General features: G+C 35.5%; 2 protein-coding genes across 8 annotated transcripts; one reads left to right on the top strand and one right to left on the bottom strand.

The window, feature by feature from the left end:
* Positions 1-144: 144 nt before the first annotated feature.
* LOC137808240 (ribonuclease III domain-containing protein RNC1, chloroplastic) lies at positions 145-5,161 on the bottom strand. 5 transcript variants are annotated; one of them, XM_068609263.2, is made up of 6 exons: positions 4,215-5,126; positions 2,266-2,346; positions 1,572-1,773; positions 1,142-1,342; positions 748-834; positions 145-622 (listed from the first exon to the last, which is right to left on the bottom strand). In XM_068609263.2, the coding sequence occupies exons 3-6, from the start codon at positions 1,725-1,727 to the stop codon at positions 305-307; spliced, it is 762 nt and encodes a 253-aa protein (XP_068465364.1). In that variant the 5' UTR covers positions 1,728-1,773; positions 2,266-2,346; positions 4,215-5,126; the 3' UTR covers positions 145-304. The 5 variants fall into 5 exon arrangements, 2 of the variants coding, with proteins under 2 accessions (XP_068465364.1, XP_068465363.1); XR_016519240.1 differs by lacking the exon at positions 2,266-2,346 and having other exon boundaries at positions 1,142-1,429; positions 4,215-5,143; XR_016519241.1 differs by lacking the exon at positions 2,266-2,346 and having other exon boundaries at positions 1,142-1,369; positions 4,215-5,143.
* Positions 5,162-13,401: 8,240 nt separating this feature from the next.
* Positions 13,402-17,712, top strand: LOC137808238 (BTB/POZ domain-containing protein SR1IP1). Of its 3 annotated transcripts, XM_068609258.1 has the most exons (6): positions 13,402-13,926; positions 14,052-14,188; positions 14,350-14,419; positions 14,502-15,104; positions 15,620-16,162; positions 16,995-17,712. In XM_068609258.1, exons 2-6 carry the CDS (start codon positions 14,169-14,171, stop codon positions 17,532-17,534), a joined length of 1,776 nt encoding a protein of 591 aa, XP_068465359.1. In that variant the 5' UTR covers positions 13,402-13,926; positions 14,052-14,168; the 3' UTR covers positions 17,535-17,712. The 3 variants fall into 3 exon arrangements, with proteins under 3 accessions (XP_068465359.1, XP_068465361.1, XP_068465360.1); XM_068609260.1 differs by lacking the exon at positions 14,052-14,188 and having other exon boundaries at positions 13,700-13,926; XM_068609259.2 differs by lacking the exon at positions 13,402-13,926 and having other exon boundaries at positions 14,032-14,188.
* Positions 17,713-19,721: the final 2,009 nt, after the last annotated feature.

The raw sequence follows: 19,721 nt of genomic DNA, 5'->3' as shown, positions 1-19,721 counted from the left end.
GCCCCATAATTTTGTTACAATGGACAAGTATGAGGTAATATTCATCCTAAAATCACCTACTTGACCAACAAAGTCTGGCTATGGTGATTGGAGAAGAACAGATAGCCAGACACATCCACATAACGCATCCTCATCTCCATGCAATTTTAAGAATGTAGAGCTCAGTCTTCAAAATTAATAGAATACAGTGAATATATATACAAGGGCAACTTCAAAAGAATTTGCAAATCAATTAAAGCAAGGTGGACCAAATCATAATATGTAATTCTTCTATCCTTGTCACTATTGTTCTGTCTCTTCATATTTACATTGCCTCAGACTGGATTTGCTCAAAGTCAAAAACCTCAAACATCAGACGTCTCACATCACGTTTACCATAAACAGCATATGAAAGCCCGTGAAGGGCCTGTTGAACAGCCGTATTGACTGGGTACTTCAGTTTATAGCTGCGCTGATATGCGTCTTGAACCTCTTCGGAATATATAATAAAGTGGTGGAGATTTTTGTTCCTCAAATATCTTCCACAATACTTGTTCATAAGAAACCTGCGGTGTCTATTTTGTAACCAGGACCCTGGAGCATCTAAATGCTTGATCAACAATCTTTCAGCCATTACCAAATCCTGTAAAAATGCCAAAAAGACAAATTATATGGTATGCAGTGCAAAGACACGAGAAAATTTTAGTGTATGATATAAAGAGTTTCTTTTCAATCAAATATTAATACAGTGAACAGAAAGATTAGTACCTGAATCTTTTGGCCAAGGTATTCTAATCGCTCGTAGCAAAATCGAGGATGATCGAATTTGTACTTTGATGGGTGCAAGAAACATAGCTGTGATTCAACAAGAAATTCAACAGTATTAACGGTAGTTGGGGAACCTTCAAGCTGATCACATTTTCCTAGGAAGACAGGTTAAAGAAGAGCCCCCACCACCCCAGACAACTTCATTTGTCATTAAACCTGGCCAATGTAGCATGAATATTGAACCCAAGGATGGGACAATGGAAGCATGCATGGTTATATATTTATTCAGAGGTGCATCAAAAGATATCCCCAACCCTCAGAAGTCAAGTCAAAGTGTATGTAATAGTCAGATCTGGCAAATGAAAATCACACTGAGAGGCAATAATAGAGATACCTGCAACCCAAGATCAAGCTCTATGTTCCTGGCTTTAGTAATTTCTGGAATTCTATCTGTCATTTTTAGTGGATATCTAAGGACTCGCATAATCTGAGGTTTGCAATCATAATCCCATACATTTCCTCTAAACCGATGCATTCCTGGAGGAACACAAGCTCTGAACAGCCGTGGATGTGCAAACAAGGCATCTGCAGGAGGCTGAATGCAGAGCAGTAAACATCATTGCTGTTCTTCAAATAATAACATATGCCAATTATATTGAGCATCAGGGTTTTGCATGCACAACTGACAAAAGAGCAGAGAAACAATTTTGAATTTATAATGAAGCAAGATTAGGTTTGGCAACCATAGTTCACAATATTTAGTTTTTTATGTGGTAGCTCTTTCGAAATAAATAAATACTGAGACAGAAGACTGTAGAACATGCCTTGTACGCAACCATATCTTGCCAGCTTATCTTGCCTTCAAACTCCGCAGATACATGATCTATATCTTCAAGTTGCCTACGCAATTTGGGCTGGCATTCCTCAGCATCTGGATCCATTCCAAAGACTTCAAAAAGAACACGATATACTTCTGGCATACCAAAACAGAGATAGATTGCCCCAAACAAAGCCCAAAACACAGACCTGCAATGATAGTAGCAAATAACAAAAGCCATACATTCAAGAAACAGATTATTGGCAGACACCCATTTAATTGATCAAGGTCATTCTACAATTAATGATTAAAACAACAACAACAAAAATATCATCAAGAGAGGCTAATGAAATTTGTCTTCTCTTTCATATATTTCCCTTTAATAGTATTCAACTCATTTAATTGTAGCAATTTAAGAGTTAACAGCTTGGTCTCCAAAGGAAGCTAGCATCAAAAGAAAAGGTCATTGATCTCACAAACTCATGGCCCATATTATGAGGATTAGGCAGATGGAGAAACACAATGTTGAGCTACAGAGCACGAAACAAACATATTTGTCCAAATTTTGCAGGCAGGTTTTCAGTTAGAAGCAAAAATAACACCAACGAAATTTTCAAATCCAAATCTCTTACTGTTTTAAAGAATAAGGTTTAAGTACTCATTTGATCACTACAATTACAGAAAATTTCCCCAAATAGTACCTATAGTTGAAATATTATCTTCAAGTCCTTACACATACGAGTTGTAGACCCTTTTAGTCTCTGCATGTATCAGTTTAATCCCTACGACAAGGATTAAAAATTATATATATTATATAAGGATTAAAAGAAGAATTTTTTAGCTTATGGAATAATGAGAAAGTTTGTATAACTAAAAAAACCAAATAATAACTTTATACTATGAGAGGGAAAGGTGGGGGCATTACAAACTTAATAACAACTGAAAATTCAGTGTTAATCTAATTAAGAAATCCAGTTTGGCCAGTCAGGTTACTCCAACCAAACATATTGAATATGCCAACAGCTCCCCGATGTCAAGGTTTTTCGGCTGTCCACATCCCTAACACTATCACAACTACGGCTGGTGCATCAGCCGTATTTATCCACAATTTCCCACAATATACAAGGATTGAGAGAAAACCATGACTGCATTCTAAAACCTTCCCTAACAGTAACACATAATTGCGGACCTCTGACGTCGTCCTTACATTTTCTAAAAAGAATATTACTTGAAAGTGAGCATATTGTATTGTAAAGAAGCTACAGCAACAATTCCTAACATCAACTACCATCAATTTTGTAGTGCTATGGCACAGTAATTCCTGATTTTTTATTTTCTTAGACATGATCTCAGTAATATTCCTGGTAGGTCATTGGCTAACCCATAAGAGTATGATATGATTATGATAACTAAATATATTTAATAGGTGAATTTCGATAAAACCGTTAAGTTAAGACATTTAAACTATTTTGATAGGAATCATGAGAATAAAGAGACATAATTAGGAGAGAAAAAAAGGACAGATTGAATGTTTTAGCTTGGGATCTCTATACTTTATGCTGACTAGAACATTTTAGCGTTCACCCTGAGGTAAGTAAATCAATCTTGTGCTATTTTCAAAAATGCGAACAATAAGAAGGACTATGTCATAAAAGGAGGAAGAGGAGGTATCCCAAACCTTACAAAATGATGGCAAAGTAATGGAAAAGATGCCCAAGCAAAATGAAAAAAGGACGAAGGAGTCAAGAAGGATGTAGGAAGAACTTAAAGGGAAGTAAAATAATAAATGCCTGTGATGACAATGAGGGGTCGTCGCCAAAGCTTATTTACGCTTGAGAATCTTCCATGAGATCATCAGCAAAGCTTATTTATGTTTGGCAATCTTCGCTTGATGTCGTTGCCAAAGCTTGTACACTTGGTATTGGTCACCACAAAAGCTCGAGGTTGGGGGCCTGTGTAATGTTATGGTCCAAGTCCAATCTCCTTAGGGTCGATCTCACAAATATTCTTGGTAGATAGCCGAGCTAAAGGAATGTGTGATTGGTTTACCACTTCTTTTAGCCTTCGAGCTCAAAGCCCGAGGTTGGGAGTTGTGTAGTGTTATGGCCTAGGCCTAATCTCCTTAGACTCGATCTCAGTAACATTCTTGGTAGGCTGTTGGCCGACCCATAAAGAGTAAGATGCAACAATTAAATATGTTTAATAGGTGAATTTCGATAATAGGTTAAGACATTTAAACTATTTTCATACGAATCATGAGATTAAAGATGCGTAATTAGTAATAAAGTAATGAATTATATAGATAATCACTCAAGTATCAGAAATTATGTTAAGTAGTCCTCAAGTAATGAAAAAATCTTCAAATTAGTCCTTAAAACATTAGTGAAATATGTCAACATAAGAACCAAACCGATGGATATTCAATACTTTAAGCACTGTCTACATAATTCATAACTTTGTTTATTTAGGAGAGAGAGTGATATACTTGAGAAATCGAATTGATGTTCATTCCAATGTAACACCATGAAGCAACTTCAGATGCAAGAAAAACGACAGTAAACAGAAACAGCTAGCATCATCACAATCATCACAAAAAGGAAGCACGTTGATTGTAAAAGAGTAACAAACAAAACAAAAAAGAGGTTCTTACTTTACAGTTGCCTCCCTTTCCTTCCGGACCAACTTATCCATATCATGATACGGGAACACCAAATTGTGCAAGCTCGAAGCTTTAATCCACTTGGGCATGCTCCCCTTCCCTATCAGCCCAAAAACACGCTCCCTCATGGGGGCAGGCGACTCCCTCGGATACCTCTGCAAGAAAAACTCGGCGAAAGCCAGCTCCAGCACGTACTGCCCCAGAAAGAAGAGTCTGGAGTGGCCGTACCTCACGTGCCGCGCCTTGCTCCTCTGACTCGACTCGTGCTGGAACGCCAGATACAAAAGCGTGTCAAGCTCTCTGGCGGGGTTGCTATCGTCGCCGAGCGTGTGGGAGGGCTCCAGCGGGTACCCCAGCGCTTGCTTCACTTCGAGCAGGTGCTGCTCCATCCACGCCCTGTCTCCGTAGTTGAGCTCAGTGAAGGGTAGGCACGAGCTCAACAAGGGGAAGGATTTAAGGGAAAGTTGGGGGCTGTTGAGGAACCTGTTAGCCAATCTTTTGTTGTCTAGTGGGGGCGTGAGTATGAGACCCCGCGGGGGCGCGCGTGGGGTTCGGCGGTAGGGTCGCTTGCGCTCCTCGAGCTCTTTGAGAAGGCGCTGGGGACTGTTCTTGGGAAGCTCCTCCTGCGGCGGGTCTATGGCAACCGCCGAAATGCGGAGGGGGAGAGGTTGCGGGGTGGGGGTTTTGGGGAAGATTTGGATTTGCAGGGCAATGGGATTGAGTGAAGATGTGAAGGAGAAGGTGCGGGAGAGTGTGAAGGAAGAAGAAAGCTCCATTGGTGTGGTGAAATGAAATTCGGTGGTGGGCGATGGTGAGATATGAACATTAGAGTGAAAGTGTGGGTTTCGATAACATGGATTGTAAGGTTGATTAAAGGGGTTTTGGGTGGGTTCTGGTTGATGCAGGGTTTTGGGATTCCACGATTACAAGTCCATTTTAGTTATTACATTTATTCACTATAACTATTTAAAAATATTGTTTTTTCTATATATAAGGAAGAAAGAAAATAAGTATTTTTTTTTCTATTCATATTTCTTCTCTTTATTTTTTAAAACTAGATTTTTTATTTTTAATTTGATAAGATTTAAAATCCGTTTTTATTTTTTTTATTTTGAATTTTCTGATTAACTTTATACTGCTGTAATTTTGTAGTTGGTGATGGAAATTGTGAGTTTGTTTAGTTGGAGTAATGAATTTGATGGAAAACATGATTATAAAATGAAAAACTATTGATTACTCACACAAGTAAAAGAAAATAAGAACGTTTTAAAAATATTTATATATAATATCATACCAAAATATTCATAACAAAAAAAAATATTCATAACAATAGAAAAATAGAAAAATATGTATAATGTAAAAATACTGGTAAGACAGAAAAAAAATATTGATATATAATAATATAATATAAAAATATTCATATATAATATTATACCAAAATATTTATAAGACTAAAAAATTATAATAGAAAAATATACCTAAGATGTTAAAATATATTCATAGATAATATAATATAAAGTTAAATGACAATATCATACTAAATATGTAAAGAGAGATGATCTTTGAAGGTAAATTGGTATAGTTAAGCACTTAAAAAAAATTGACACAATTAAGAAACATTTCAACTAAGCGTAGTGGAATGTGAGGAGAGTACGAGTCCATTTAAATAGGAATTGTGAATACATTGTGAATGCTAAATGTGCATCCTTCATCCATACTAATGAATATTAAGTTTGAATTCAAATTGAGTGTGACAGAGAATCTCAAAGCATTCTTATTCAATTATTGTACCCATATCACCAAAGTAAGAATTGTTGTAGACATGTGAGAAAAGAAATCTTAGCAAAGTAGCAATTGTTGTAGGCATGTGATGTGAGAAAGGATGTCATGTGAGAAAATAAAGGGGGTGCACGCTGTTTCAATAGAAGTTGACAACAGTGTGTGAAACTTCTTCATTCGGTGACCATGCAAGGTTATTAATGGTGAAGACAACTTCTTTATTATGAAACTGAGAAAAAATAAATGAAACAAAGTGTACCGTTTGTGAGAATTTTCTATACACTGGAAAAAAATGGCACATTCGTTTGAGGGATTTGACTTAATAATGAATAAAATTTGAAATAATTATGTTGTTATATTCAATTCAGACACAATTTTGTTATATAATAAGAGAGCAATGGAGCCTTGTACCCATCATTTGTTTTACTTCAATATCTCTCAATTGTTGTATCCACATAAAAAAAAATTGAGAAGAAGGTTTGTGAGATACATTATTTTCTCTTTCTATTGTAAAGTTCAAACAAAATCGTAAAGGCAATTTAAATTTTTCATAACATTCTTGTCTACCATCTTGTTTCCTCCTATTCAGGCAAGACACACACACATTTACAAATGACGACATCTATTGATCCAATTTATTGTCTCCACAAAATTAAAAAAAGCATATCAAGTTGAATTTCATCCCGTTCAAAACGAGGATTACTGGTCTACTTATACCAGATCAAATTTCATACCTAACCCCCACATGCAATGTAAAAACTCGGGATGACTAATTACAACTCGTTTGAGTAATGAAATGGATCAACCAATTTAAAACAAGCACAAAAAAAAATGTTCTAACTGTCACAATAAAAGTCACCACAGAGAAAATTGTCCATTTAGACAATAAAATTATCCTTAATGTTGTTTTCATAAAATATTTTAATATTATCTTCTTTTAATGACTTATATAATTTAATTTTTTATAAATACATTTATTTTAGCATAAATAGATGTATATTATTACTCTTTACATATTATATAATCTATAACTTCATATAATATATAATCTAAAAATTTATGCATAAACCATATCCATTTTTTTATAATTGTATCAACCCTAAAATGTAATTCACAAGCATATTTTTTTTATAAAAAAAACAACAAAAATACTTTTAACTTTAACAATATTTAAAAAATGTCAATATTTTTAATTTATCACACAAATCATTTTTCTTATTGGGATAAGGTGTGTGAGCCTCGGGATTTTGGAGGTCATGGAATCATTGATCTTAGGATTTTTAACTTAGCATTGTTAGAAAAGTGGATTTGGGGACAGATAGAGGAGGTTTGTGGAAAGAGATTCTCGATTCTAAGTACGGAGGTTGGAGAAGCCTGAGAGAAGACAACAAGTCTAATAGGGGTTCTCTCTGGTGGAAAGATCTGAAGGAGGTGTGGAATTCATAGGGTTGGGGCAGAAGTTTTGAAGATGGGTTAAGTGGAAAGTGGGGGACGGTAAGAAGATATCTTTCTGGGAGGACAATTGGTTGGGTTGCGGTAATTTGAAGGGAGTTTTTCCAGGACTTTTCTCTATAAGTTCGGCCAAAGACGCAAAAGTGGTTAAGCTTGGATATTGGTATAATGGTGTGCGGGTGTGGAATCTGGAATGGCGCATATCCTTTTTCGACTGGGAGAAGTCTTTGGTGGAACAACTAGTTCAGTTATTGCAAGAGGCGAAGTTGACTTTGGGGGAGGCAAACTGTTGGGTTTGGAAGGTTGGGGAAAGGCAAACTTTCTCAGTCAACTCTGCCTATGTTCAGGTAAGGCGGGGTAGAGGAGGGGAATTTTCTCCTAAGCATAGTAAGTTGTGGAGGTGTAAAGCCTTGCCTTCTGCTTTGTTCACTGCTTGGAGGGTGGTGGAGAATAGGATTACCTCAAGGGTTAATTTGGTAAGGAGTGGAGTGGCGGTGGAAAATTCCTTGTGTTGTTTGTGCGGGGAGGAGGAGGAGGAGTCGTGTCACTTGTTCTTTGTTTGCAGGTTTGCTTGGCGTATCTGGTGTCTGTGCTTTGAGTGGCTTGGAGTGTAGTTTGTTTTTCACAAGGACCCTAAGTCAAATTTTGCACAATTCAGGATGAGTCAGACTTCTGTTTCGGTTAACGACGTTTGGGGTTCAATTTGGGTTGGCATTGTGAGCGAAATTTGGAATATTAGGAACTCGGTCATCTTTAATAGTGGAGTGGCAGATGTGTCTGAGGTGTTCGCTTCGGTGCACGTTAAGGTATGGTCTTGGATTCATGCAAAATCTCGTTTTTCTTATTTCTCGTATTCTAGTTGGGTTTTAAATCCTTTGGATTGTATGAGGTTGATTATGTAATGTTGGGTAGTGTTGGTCTAGTAGCCCATTTGACAAACTGGTAGGCAGGCGTTCTAATAGGAGTTATTGTCAGGTATTTATTTATAAGGGTTGGACCACCCATGAAGTGGTTTCTATTTATTTATTTATTTTATTACTGATAAAAAAAATCACACAAATCATTTTTAACCCAATTTATTTAAAATTATTGTAAAAAATAATTTTAATTCTTCAACTTTATATATGATTTTTTTAAATAAAACAAAATTAAATTTTTGATATTATCTATAAAATAAAAATATTCAAATATATATATTTTTATTTTAAAAAATATTAATTATCATTCATTTTGAAGAAAATTTCAATTGAACTTGTGAATCGAATTGAGAACTTCAATTTAGATAAAATATACTAAAGTTGTCAATCTAGTGTACAATTTTTTAACATTTTATTTAAACCGAAGTTATCAATCCGGTTAACAACTTTAATTAAAAAAATTAAAATAAGTGACAGATTAATAGATTTAATTCATGTTGCCAACTTTAACTAAAAAATGTCAATGTTTATAAATTTTTTGCATTTTCTCATTTATGTAATTTTTAAAATGGATTACACCATTTTATAGTAAATTTTCCTTGTTTACACTAGTAAGAAAGAAGAGTGTTTGTTACAAAAAAAACTGAGGCAAAAGGAACTAAAGTACAGTTTGGCATGGATATTTGTGGAGTTATTTGATGATGGTAAATAGTATATACATGCTTATTGATTTGTGTGATAGTATGTAGATGAGTGAAGCATATATATTAACTTGGATCTGAGAGACACAGTACTCCATGCAAGGAATCCCGACAAGCATGGGTAGCTACTTTAGGGATTGCAGTCAGGTTGTTTATGCTTTTCGTTTTTGGTTTGTTGCTTTGTGGTTAACGAAGTATGAGAGGTAATGGATTGATCGAAATGGAAATAATGGTATAGTGAGGTGTTGTAGGGCATGTTTTAATTAAGCATTATTATTTGGATAGGCAATAATCCAAGGAAAAGGTCCAGAGAAAAACTCATTCGATTCTGACATGGATTTCTATGAATGATCTTTCTGTCCCATGATCAGTCTGCATTCTAAAAGGGACCGTTATTGACCTAATATGCATGATGAGGGAGCAAGATCATGAATATGCCCTTGATGGCTACGTGTGCTGGGTGTTCATTATATTAGGATCTTTCAGCTACCACCAATTGTTCCTCACCATCACCATATCTTATCAACAACACCCAGGTGTCAATGCTTAGATTTTCTTTTACTATATATCTATAACTCACTTCACTTCTTTCATACACTTCACATGCACGTTACCCACTCAATACATTATTAATGCATTTTCACTACTACTGAATTTGATTTTTATAATTAAGATCTTTTATAAATTAATTAAGAGAAGAAATTCTACTACAGAGGACCAATTTCAATAAATATTAGGTATTGATAAAGTTAATAAATATTTCATACTAATAATAACATTATATAATATATCATGATAACTTTGCTAGACGAGTAGAGATAATTAACTTGATATATTGGCTTGGGAACAAATATATTCGATGGAGCAAGAAGTCTTGAAAAAAAATAATTAAGGGATTTTAAGAATGACTATGAGTTTAAATAATACTTGAAATGTATTTCATAACAATAGTCGGTCTATAGCGTAACTCAATTAGTTAATTGAGAATTGGATGTAGTTTGTTGAGATAGATGAATCAATATAAATTGTTGAGCATATTTATCTTCCATATCTTCTTTACATTATATGTTATTATGGTCTGATTTCTCAAGAATGAAAGTGATCCGGTCGGTCATCGGTAGTCGATGACGTCAGCAGCAGATAACCACGTGGATCACTCGCAGGGTGACACGTGGATCAGGTGGCAGAGAAATCAGGAAGGAGATCACCCAGAACGGTGATCGGTGGGTAGTAACCGAGTGGCCACCGACAGATCAATTCCAAGATAAACACCTGGGGGAGAACGCGAGAAGCAATAGAGCACCGATCAGTCATCGGGTGCATGGTCATCGGGGTTTCGTGTTACACGCAGTTAAACTGGGACTGAGATTCCCAGCGAGAGCGTTACGCATGGACCTCGCATGATCATATCTCAGAGAAAGAGGAGCTGCTCGCCGGTAGAATCGTGCACGAGAGTGGCCTGAGGGAGTTAGTAAACCGGTCAGTGATTGGTGACTCTCTTAACCCATTACGTGCATGACATCATGAAGGGGAAATCATTTATGCAGAGAACAATGCTTGGTGAGTGTGCCTAGTCCAGCCACACCTGGAGTTCTCCTATAAGTGTGCGATTCACCCAGATGGAAGAAACGCGCTAAGTTACTCCGCAAGGGAATAACTTAGGCGCACAAAGAGATGCGCTAGAGCCCTTCAGGTAGTGGCACGTGTACGGTTAGATGTGAGTTGCATGCCTCCACGTGTCACCATCTGAGAGAGGCGCGACCAAGATAAAAGTGCACTCCGTGTCGTGAAAGGTACACACCCACGTTTTTACTCATTTTGGTACGTTTTCGCACAATAGCGTAATAGAATCCTGACACACGCAGAGGATAGCGTAACAGAATTCTGTTAGGCACAGACACAGAGAGAGAGAGAAAAGAGAATCAGAGAGAGATTCGGTGACATTTTTGTTGGTGGTTCTGTGACCTAACTTGAGCGTCGGAGTGCAAACGGCCGCTAGAGGCGCCGTCTGTGTGTTTTGCAGGTTGCGTTTGAAGTTCCCGGAGAAGGTTCTAAGAGCATTCTTGCGGATAGCACAATTGCATAGGCGGGGTAAGGAAGCGAGAAAGCAATTCCTCCATGCTTGAGTTGACGACAGGATCAGAAAGATTTGTGAGATTATGCAAAGAAAACAATTTTACCTAAAGAGCCTTTTGAATTGAGTTTTCTATCTACATCTATAACGATCAGACGCAAAGTATAAACTTGTGTCTGATGTGACCTATCAGACAAAACAACTACGTTAAAGACTTGTTTTCAAAATACATTTCTTTAACCAAAAAAATTATTAAATGTTTGAGTTAGGTCTTTTGAACTTAATCAAATGTGTCTTAGTATATAAAAATCTTTATTAGAAAACTTTCCTTAAAATCTCGCCTAATCTAGCAAATTATTCTACCTCTGGACTTGTGTTTGTCTCAAATCAACAAACTCAAATCACTAGTTGATAGACCCATCAAATTGAAGACATTGTCTATATATTTACATACTAACAATATTTGCAAAAATTTATAATAATTTGTGAAAAATAGTTATTTAGAAACCAATCTTATTTAATTCTCAGCTAAGATTTTAAACTACAACTTTCATGATCCATAAAACACTATAAATACTCTATGATGATTTGTTAGAAATAAACTAGAAAAATGATTAAAGTCAAGTAATTAAGATAAGTTACTGGATTACATATGATCAAATCTATCCGACGAAAGACTTACAGTTTGATCACTTGATAACTAATATATCGCTTGAGTATTTCCAATTGGATAAGATTTTGATAAAAATACAATTCAACTCTCCCTTTTTATGTTTTCTTCTCGTGTTCACACTTTATAATCTCCATAGCTTCTTGAGATGTTGAGATTTTTATATCTTTACTACATGTCCCAATTGACCATATTTGTGACATTTGGCTTCCATTACACTTGTTGTGTTCATGATTTTTTCTTGCAATAGGGACAAAACAAAATAACATGCATATCATTGTTTTGGTTGTATTTGTAGTTCTTGACATGAAAAAACTTTCAACAATATGAAATAAAGTACCTCCAAGAACACATTCTTCTCTCACTAATCTCTCTTGCTTTTGTACTTGCAAGACATATATAATTTTTTTCAAAGTAATTTTAGACAAGTCCTTTGTATTTTCCAACAAAATAATTGATATTTTGTATAATTAATTTGGAATTAGGAAACTTCCTACCCAATTAGTTTTATCTTGTTAACAATACCCAACAATTTGTTTGAATATTCCTTAATTGTCTTAAACTCTTTCATTCTTTGCAATTTAAATTTCTTATCAAATTTAACATTTTCATGCCAAAAATATTCGTTTTCTTTGTATTTTACTTTCAAATTGTCTCAAATTTATTTGGATGTCGTTAAAGTCGTGATTTTAGTAAGAATCATTTATGAAACACCAACTAACAAACATGATCACACCTTACTTGCCTTTTTTTTGTTTTTCTTTTCTTTTGAATTTCAATTTGAGCTATAATCAGATTTTTAGATAACGAATTAACAATATAATGCTCTTCCAGAACTTCCCATAAATATAGCCCTTCTAGATAGTTTGCAAGTTCACCCACAAATCATAACTTTCGTCTTGGAAGAGAGGAATAATCACTTGTGAGAAATTTTTTCTCTTTCCATTGTACACGTCACTATGATTCCTATTGTTGGATTTTGTGTTTTAAATATAAGAGATATATTTAGGTTGAGGAAGTTTTCATTTACTTTACTTTGTACATGTACTCTATATATTGAAAAAAAATGTAATAAATATAAAATAGTAACAATATTTTAATCTTAACTTTCTAAATCTAAATAATAATTAATTATATTTTAATTTTATCTAAATAATATTTAATTTAAAAAAAAACTAATTTAAATAAAAATATTAAAGAAATATTCTCAACACAATAAATAAATGAGATGGAAGCTTAAACCATAGGGTTAAATTTTACTGCCTTTTACCTAACTTTTGAAAAAAAAAAAAAGATATCTAACTTAACAACTTGGCTTGTCCCATTTTTGTTTAAGTATTTTTTTTTTACACTTAATCTAACGAGTCTAAAACGTGGATGAAATTGGTTGATCGAATAGATCAAACCTATTAATTGTTTTTACAATTGTGTAATATGTGAGCTGAGGTTAATAATTATAACAAAAGAGTAGGATTTTTATTGTATTATAATTTTATGGATTTGGATTTTTATCTATTTCAACCTCTAATTTTTATGCTTTTGGTCAACCTCGGATAGAAAAGAAAAAATCTTTGGCCTAGGATGTGAGATTTATCCATGGTGGTGGTTCAACTTCAACCATTTTCTCCTTTGGCCATTATGAAAACTTTGTATCAACATATATGTTTATGTTCATAAAGTTTTCCCTGTATGATCTCCTGAATTGAAGGAAGAGTAATCTCTGTGAAGAAGTAAACATTTGAAGGATTGAGCTATAATATATGAGTTGGTTTGGTCTGATAGGTAAGGTTTGTGGCTTGACAGTTTCCATGTGGAAAAAGTGCTGACCTCGGAAGACGCCAACCAACATCCAACTATCTCATCCTTCACACTCTAACTCACTTAAAGCTCACACCACACATTACAAACACAATCACAATCTCCATGCTTATATTTTGCCCCTCTTCTTACTCTCAACAAGCTTCATTTTCTTGCATGCAACAAGACCCTACCTTGGGATTTCATAAAACTTAACTCCTCTTATTATTGCCCAATACTTGTTCTTCTTTTGTTCACCGTCAAGCTTCTCATTCATTTCAGTAATATTACAAAGGGATATATATAATATGAAGTAAGTTCTTTTCCCCCTTACCCTTTTTCCCTGATCTTATATATTATATATAGTTTAAGAGCTTTCAACTGTCTTCATGTTTTTGCTACTTTTCTTTCTGCTTCATCGTCTACCGTACGGTAAAGAAACCATAACGACCTACAATTCTGTCTCTGACATTGGTCGATGGTGACAAGAGAAATCTACTACTGTTAGCTGCTTCTGATTTTGTCTCCCAGAATTAGAAGCTTATTTCTAGCACCATGAAGAGAACAAGCGGATGGTGTGTTTCTCATCTTCTAAAACTCGTTCTTTGCTGGCTCTTGTAACAAACGTTCCCTACTTTCATATGTAACATACATTTGCTGATTGCTAACCTTGACCTTTTTTTTTGGATATAAAGAAAATTACTTGAAACCTCTGACTTGAACTATTTGATTGCAGGGCTTTTTCTCATGAGATTCCGAGTGATGTCACCGTACAAGTTGGCGAAGTTTCGTTTTCCTTACATAAGGTAAGTGAACCAACTCAAACACAAACCTTTTACAAAAGAAAATATTTAAGTTTGAATTCATGAATTGTAATATAATTTGCAGTTTCCATTAGTTTCCAAGTGTGGCTACATAGAGAAACTGGTCTCAGAATCCAGTGGCGAAGATGTTTCATTCATTGAACTTTATGATGTGCCTGGTGGAGCAGAAGCATTCGAACTGGCAACAAAATTCTGCTACGGGGTAAACTTCGAGATTAGTGTTGAAAACATTGCTATGCTTCGATGCGTGGCAGAGTATCTTGAGATGACAGAGGATTATTCAGTTGGAAATTTGGTGGGAAGGGCTGATTCTTACTTGAATGAAATGGCACTGAAGACTATTTCAGGGGCTGTTTCTATCCTACACGTGTCTGCACGGTTCCTTCCAATTGCAGAAAAAGCAAAATTGGTGAGTCGATGCATAGATGCTATTGCGTTCATAGCCTCAAAGGAGACCCAACTTTTTTCATCTATGAGAGGTGACATTAGCAGTGATGGCATAGCATCTCACCAAAGGCCAGTAGTTCAATGGTGGGCTGAAGATTTCACAGTTCTCAGAATTGACATTTTTCAAAGAGTGGTCATTGCAATGATGGCAAGAGGGTTTAAACAGTTTGCTCTTGGTCCCATCATCATGCTGTATGCACAGAAATCTCTACGAGGTTTGGTAAGACTATGACCCTTTACCCAAAACATGGAAATACAAATAAACATGGTTTTATGTATTGACTGTGTGCCATGAAAAGATTCATTTTGTGATTTCTTCTAATAAATATTTGTTTCAAATACGAAATCAATTTTCATTCAGTCACATATTATCACTAATAACAAGTTTATTAAATTTTATGACCACCATTTTCCAAAGTTACATTTAAAATAAATTCTGATTGATTAATATCATTGACAGTACAAGGAGTTCAACATTCATGCATGCTCAGTATACAAAATTTTACAGTGTCAAACAATCAGAAATTAGTGTTGATGTGACCTTTATGGTAATTATTATAAGAATCAACTAATTACCATATATGATGGTCTAAGGTTAGATGTTGCATAGCCTAAAATGATATACATAAAGCAAAAACGTAGTTTGTATGATTGATTAAAAGAAATAACAGTGATTGATTATCACAAGTAACCAAAATGCACTCTGATTCATGAAAAATTCTTGTTGTGGAGCAGGAGATATTCGGAAAGGGTAGGAAGAAGATAGAAATTGAGGCACAAGAGGAACACGAGAAGAGGGTTGTTTTAGAGACATTAGTGAGCCTTCTGCCAAGGGAGAAGAATGCAATGTCAGTGAGCTTTCTTTCTATGTTGCTTCGGGCAGCCATATATCTCGAGACTACGGTTGCCTGCAGGCTTGATTTGGAAAAGAGGATAGCCCTGCAGCTAGGACAGGCTGTTTTAGATGATCTTCTCATTCCTTCTTATTCCTTCACTGGGGACACACTGTTTGATGTAGATACAGTGCAGAGAATCATGATGAATTACCTACAATCTGAAAATGAAAAACATTCAGCCTATAATGCAGACGATGAATATTTTTCTCCTCCCCAAAGTGATATCTATGGGATTGGAAAGCTAATGGAGAACTACCTCGCTGAAGTAGCCACCGACAGAAATTTACCTGTTTCAAAATTCATCACTCTAGCTGAACTAATTCCTCAACTATATAGATCAACAGAGGATGGGATGTATAGGGCCATAGACATCTATCTTAAGGTAAGCTTCTAAACCCGTGTGGCTGTAACTTCTTTTGGGGTAACTTTTTGGCTGCAACTAGTACTGTATATTAAATTAGTCATCAGTGCTATTAGAAACTTCTTTCCTCCTATTGGTATAACTTATATAAATTGGATTCCTTAAGTGTACATACATAACAAGTCATGGATGTGTTGAAATATTAATCATTCAGTGCGTGTTTGGTCATGAGTCAGTGATCTATAGTATGCCTGGATGCACAGTGAAACCATGGGGATATTTCGTTTTCCCACCATATCTCTTAGTAGCTTTAAGGTCACAATGATTTTTTAATCAAACAACTAGTACATTTTTGCGTCATGATAAAAGCTCTCTATGGTAGCTTTTGTGTCTCTTATGACGTGAATTCTTACAAACTAAACGTAGAAAATGTATTTCCAAAAACACATGTTTTTTTCTTACTCAGTTTAAGGAGTCAAATGCAACTTTTATGTTGTACTCAGATTACCTGTCTCTCTTCGGGTCTCTTATTAAAACTTTATTTGCATAATGATGTTATTTTACTGGGAGAGACATGGAAGGAGATCGAAATCAGAGACAGGTTACTTCATTTCCTTTTGGTAGAACACGCACTCACGATCACATTTTTGTACTTCTACTATTTTGCAAAGCCTACATCAGATTTCACTTCTAGAAAGCACATACACTCAGGTTTACCACATTTGAATTGGCTTTGGATTTTGATGTCACCTCGTATCAATATTAAACTTACGACACTCACTCTAATGTTCTATCAATTTTATAAAAGCATCATAAATTGCTGGTGATAAAGTAAAAAATTTACAAATCTCAGGCTCATCCAATTCTAAGCGACACGGAGAAAAAGAAAGTGTGCAGCGTGATGGATTGCCAGAAGTTATCACGAGATGCGTGTGCACACGCTGCTCAAAACGACAGGCTTCCCGTTCAAACTGTGGTTCAAGTTCTCTACTATGAACAACAACGTCTTCGCGATTCCGTGGATGGTAGTGTCGGTTGGGATTCTCCTAATAATTTTCGCGACAAGGCGAATCTATCCCCCAACGGGCTTAATCCAGTGTCAAATGAGTTCTCCAACTTACGAAGAGAAAACGAAGAGCTGAAACTAGAGATAGTGAAGTTGAAAATGAAACTAAAAGAGATCGAAAGATCTTCCCTTATATCAGCATCAAGCAGTCCTGTAATATATGCTTCACCCTCCGCTGATAAGCCTCCTCTCCCTAGGAAATCGTTCATGAACTCAGTTTCTAAAAAACTTGGACGCCTATCTCCTTTTTCACGTGCCGGTGCTGCCACCAACCCTGTCAAAGGTCGCGTAAAACCTGACAAAAATCGACGCCATTCTATATCCTAATGTGCAGGGTACAAGTTCTATCTTTGCTTTCAGAGGCTTATTGTACACAGGGCTAGTTTTACTTCACTGTCATACTCGTGAAGATTAAATTTTCACGATCCTTACTTCCAAGAACTTTAATGTGTAACTTGTAAAGGGTGGTGAAAACTAATACAGAATTTCTTATTGATTGCTTGCATTTCAGCCCAGTGACTACATGAATGCTCTATGATTCAAAAAAAAAAAAAATTCAATAATTTATCATCTGTTATTTTCAGAAAAATAAACCTCTGTTCTAATCAACAATGATGGAGATGTCACGGCCAAATTATAATATATAAACAGAGTTAAATCTACACTTTATAAGCTGATTTTTTTAGATTAATTTAGATAGAAATCTGTTTATTAAGATAATATTGAAGTTATTCAAAGTCTCTTCAGTCAAGTTCATTGAGGTTAATATGTCATCACTAATTGATGCTGAATCTCCCCGCATCTAGTGTTCGCCTCCCGAGAATCTAGCAAATATAAAATCTTACATACCATCATGTTCACTTTTTGCAGTTTGTATGAATCAATTCACATAGAGTGATGTATTATGTTGAATACCCAGAAAAAAATATTCTTTTATTCATTCGCAAATGCCAAACGAAGTTGTAAATTTGTTCTGTTCCGTTTAAAAGGGCATAGCTTCTTGCTGAAGATCCAAATGTTAATAACTCTGTGTCTGTGATCAAGGAGAAAGGGAGGAACGGAAATTATCTTTGTTTTGGGCACAAATTCAACATTCCAGGAAAAAAAATGGAGGAAAGGGTTATTGGTGTAAACATGAGGAAAGTACAATTTTATAAAAGTTCTGAACGAGTTAATGGTATAAAGAAAAATGAATATTAGGCGGGTCAACTTGGAACAGTACAGCGACATAGACACTACATCTTTCCAACGACCTCAAGATCCCTGGAAGAATACAACTTCTGGTAACAGCAGTTAGTGGGGTCGGTCTGTCTTTGAATTATTGAGTCCTTTGGGATAAAAACTTGGTAATATGGTTCAAGTGACAGCCTAGCAATGTCCGTGCTGATGTCTGAGCCTAATCATGTAAAGAAAGAAGATAATGGTTTGGGTTCGATTCATGCATATTCTAAAGGCATCAAACATAGTTATAAGTTATACATATTTCGGGACAGAGCTAACGTAAGTATGTTAATATATGTTTAAATATTAGCTGGAGAATCTGATGTCCATCCCATGGCAGACAGGAATTAGATCTCCAACTTCGTGTTGGCTTCTAAGTTGTGTGCGGTGTGTGATGGATAAGTGGAAAATGAATCACACTGGGGAGAGAAAAAAAATATTTTGCCTACTTAATGCGTTGAGGGAAGTAAACAATTGCTTTCTACTCTTACCCAAAACTTGAATTGTTTTTGTTCTGGACCCCTCCTTGGAGTACTAGTTTGAGGTAGTTTGGCCAATTAATTCAATTCACTTATCCAATAACTAAGACTTGAGATATGCAACCACAACCTTCTAGCGGTACAATTACACTGACTTAAAGGCAAAAGTCGGTTAAAGATATCAATTCTTGTAAGATTGGTGAGAAACTTGTATAGGAAATGCCAAAATGACATAAATAGGCCTAGTAGGGCTTGGTGTATTTGCTATCTAATTTCTAACTTCTATCCTCCATTCGTTTTCTTCACTTGAACATTTGAACATTTGCAGATACACCATGAGACATTGACAAGGCCAATTTCCGAAGTGACTTATTTTGAGATTCCGTTTGAATATTTTGTTCATGAGAATTGGTGGTGAACAGTGTTTGCGCTAGCTGCAAAGAACCATCCATTTTCATTGTGAGTGGTAGCGGGAACGAACTACAGCAACCTGATACTGTAGTAAAACACTACTGGGTTCAGTTGCTTGAGAGAGATCTATTAGGATAGACAGTTTTTTGTCATTTTAAGGAAAATTGGTATCTAAAAGTTCTTTGTTAAAAGACTGAATGTGGAGGTGGGAATCTAATTAAAATGAAATATCTCAGCGTTTCTGAGAAAGTGGTATTTGATTCATATAGTTGTCCTCCGTAATATATGAAAGGATGATTCATGGCGTTTAGTGTGAAGGAATGCGAGTGGTTGCATGTGACTTGTGAATAGTAACGGGTTTGGGCATCAGGGAAAAAAATGATCTTACGATAGACACATCAAA

Source organism: Phaseolus vulgaris, chromosome 3 (genome assembly GCF_051622355.1).
Source record: "Phaseolus vulgaris cultivar YP4 chromosome 3, ASM5162235v1, whole genome shotgun sequence".
NCBI classification, from domain to species: domain Eukaryota; kingdom Viridiplantae; phylum Streptophyta; class Magnoliopsida; order Fabales; family Fabaceae; genus Phaseolus; species Phaseolus vulgaris.
This window is presented reverse-complemented; position numbering and strand designations above follow the sequence as displayed.

Bases quoted from the DNA above. Each gene is read 5' to 3' on its own strand.
- LOC137808238 (XM_068609258.1), top strand. From the start codon at position 14,169: ATGAAGAGAACAAGCGGATG. The intron at 14,189-14,349 runs GTGTGTTTCTCA...ATTTGATTGCAG, and splicing joins ATGAAGAGAACAAGCGGATG to GGCTTTTTCTCATGAGATTC. The intron at 15,105-15,619 runs GTAAGACTATGA...GTTGTGGAGCAG, and splicing joins AGAAATCTCTACGAGGTTTG to GAGATATTCGGAAAGGGTAG.
- LOC137808240 (XM_068609262.1), bottom strand. From the start codon at position 4,999: ATGGAGCTTTCTTCTTCCTTCACACTCTCCCGCACCTTCTCCTTCACA. The intron at 1,774-4,214 runs GTAAGAACCTCT...CTATCATTGCAG, and splicing joins GAAAGGGAGGCAACTGTAAA to GTCTGTGTTTTGGGCTTTGT. The intron at 623-747 runs GTACTAATCTTT...GCATTTTTACAG, and splicing joins ACCTTGGCCAAAAGATTCAG to GATTTGGTAATGGCTGAAAG.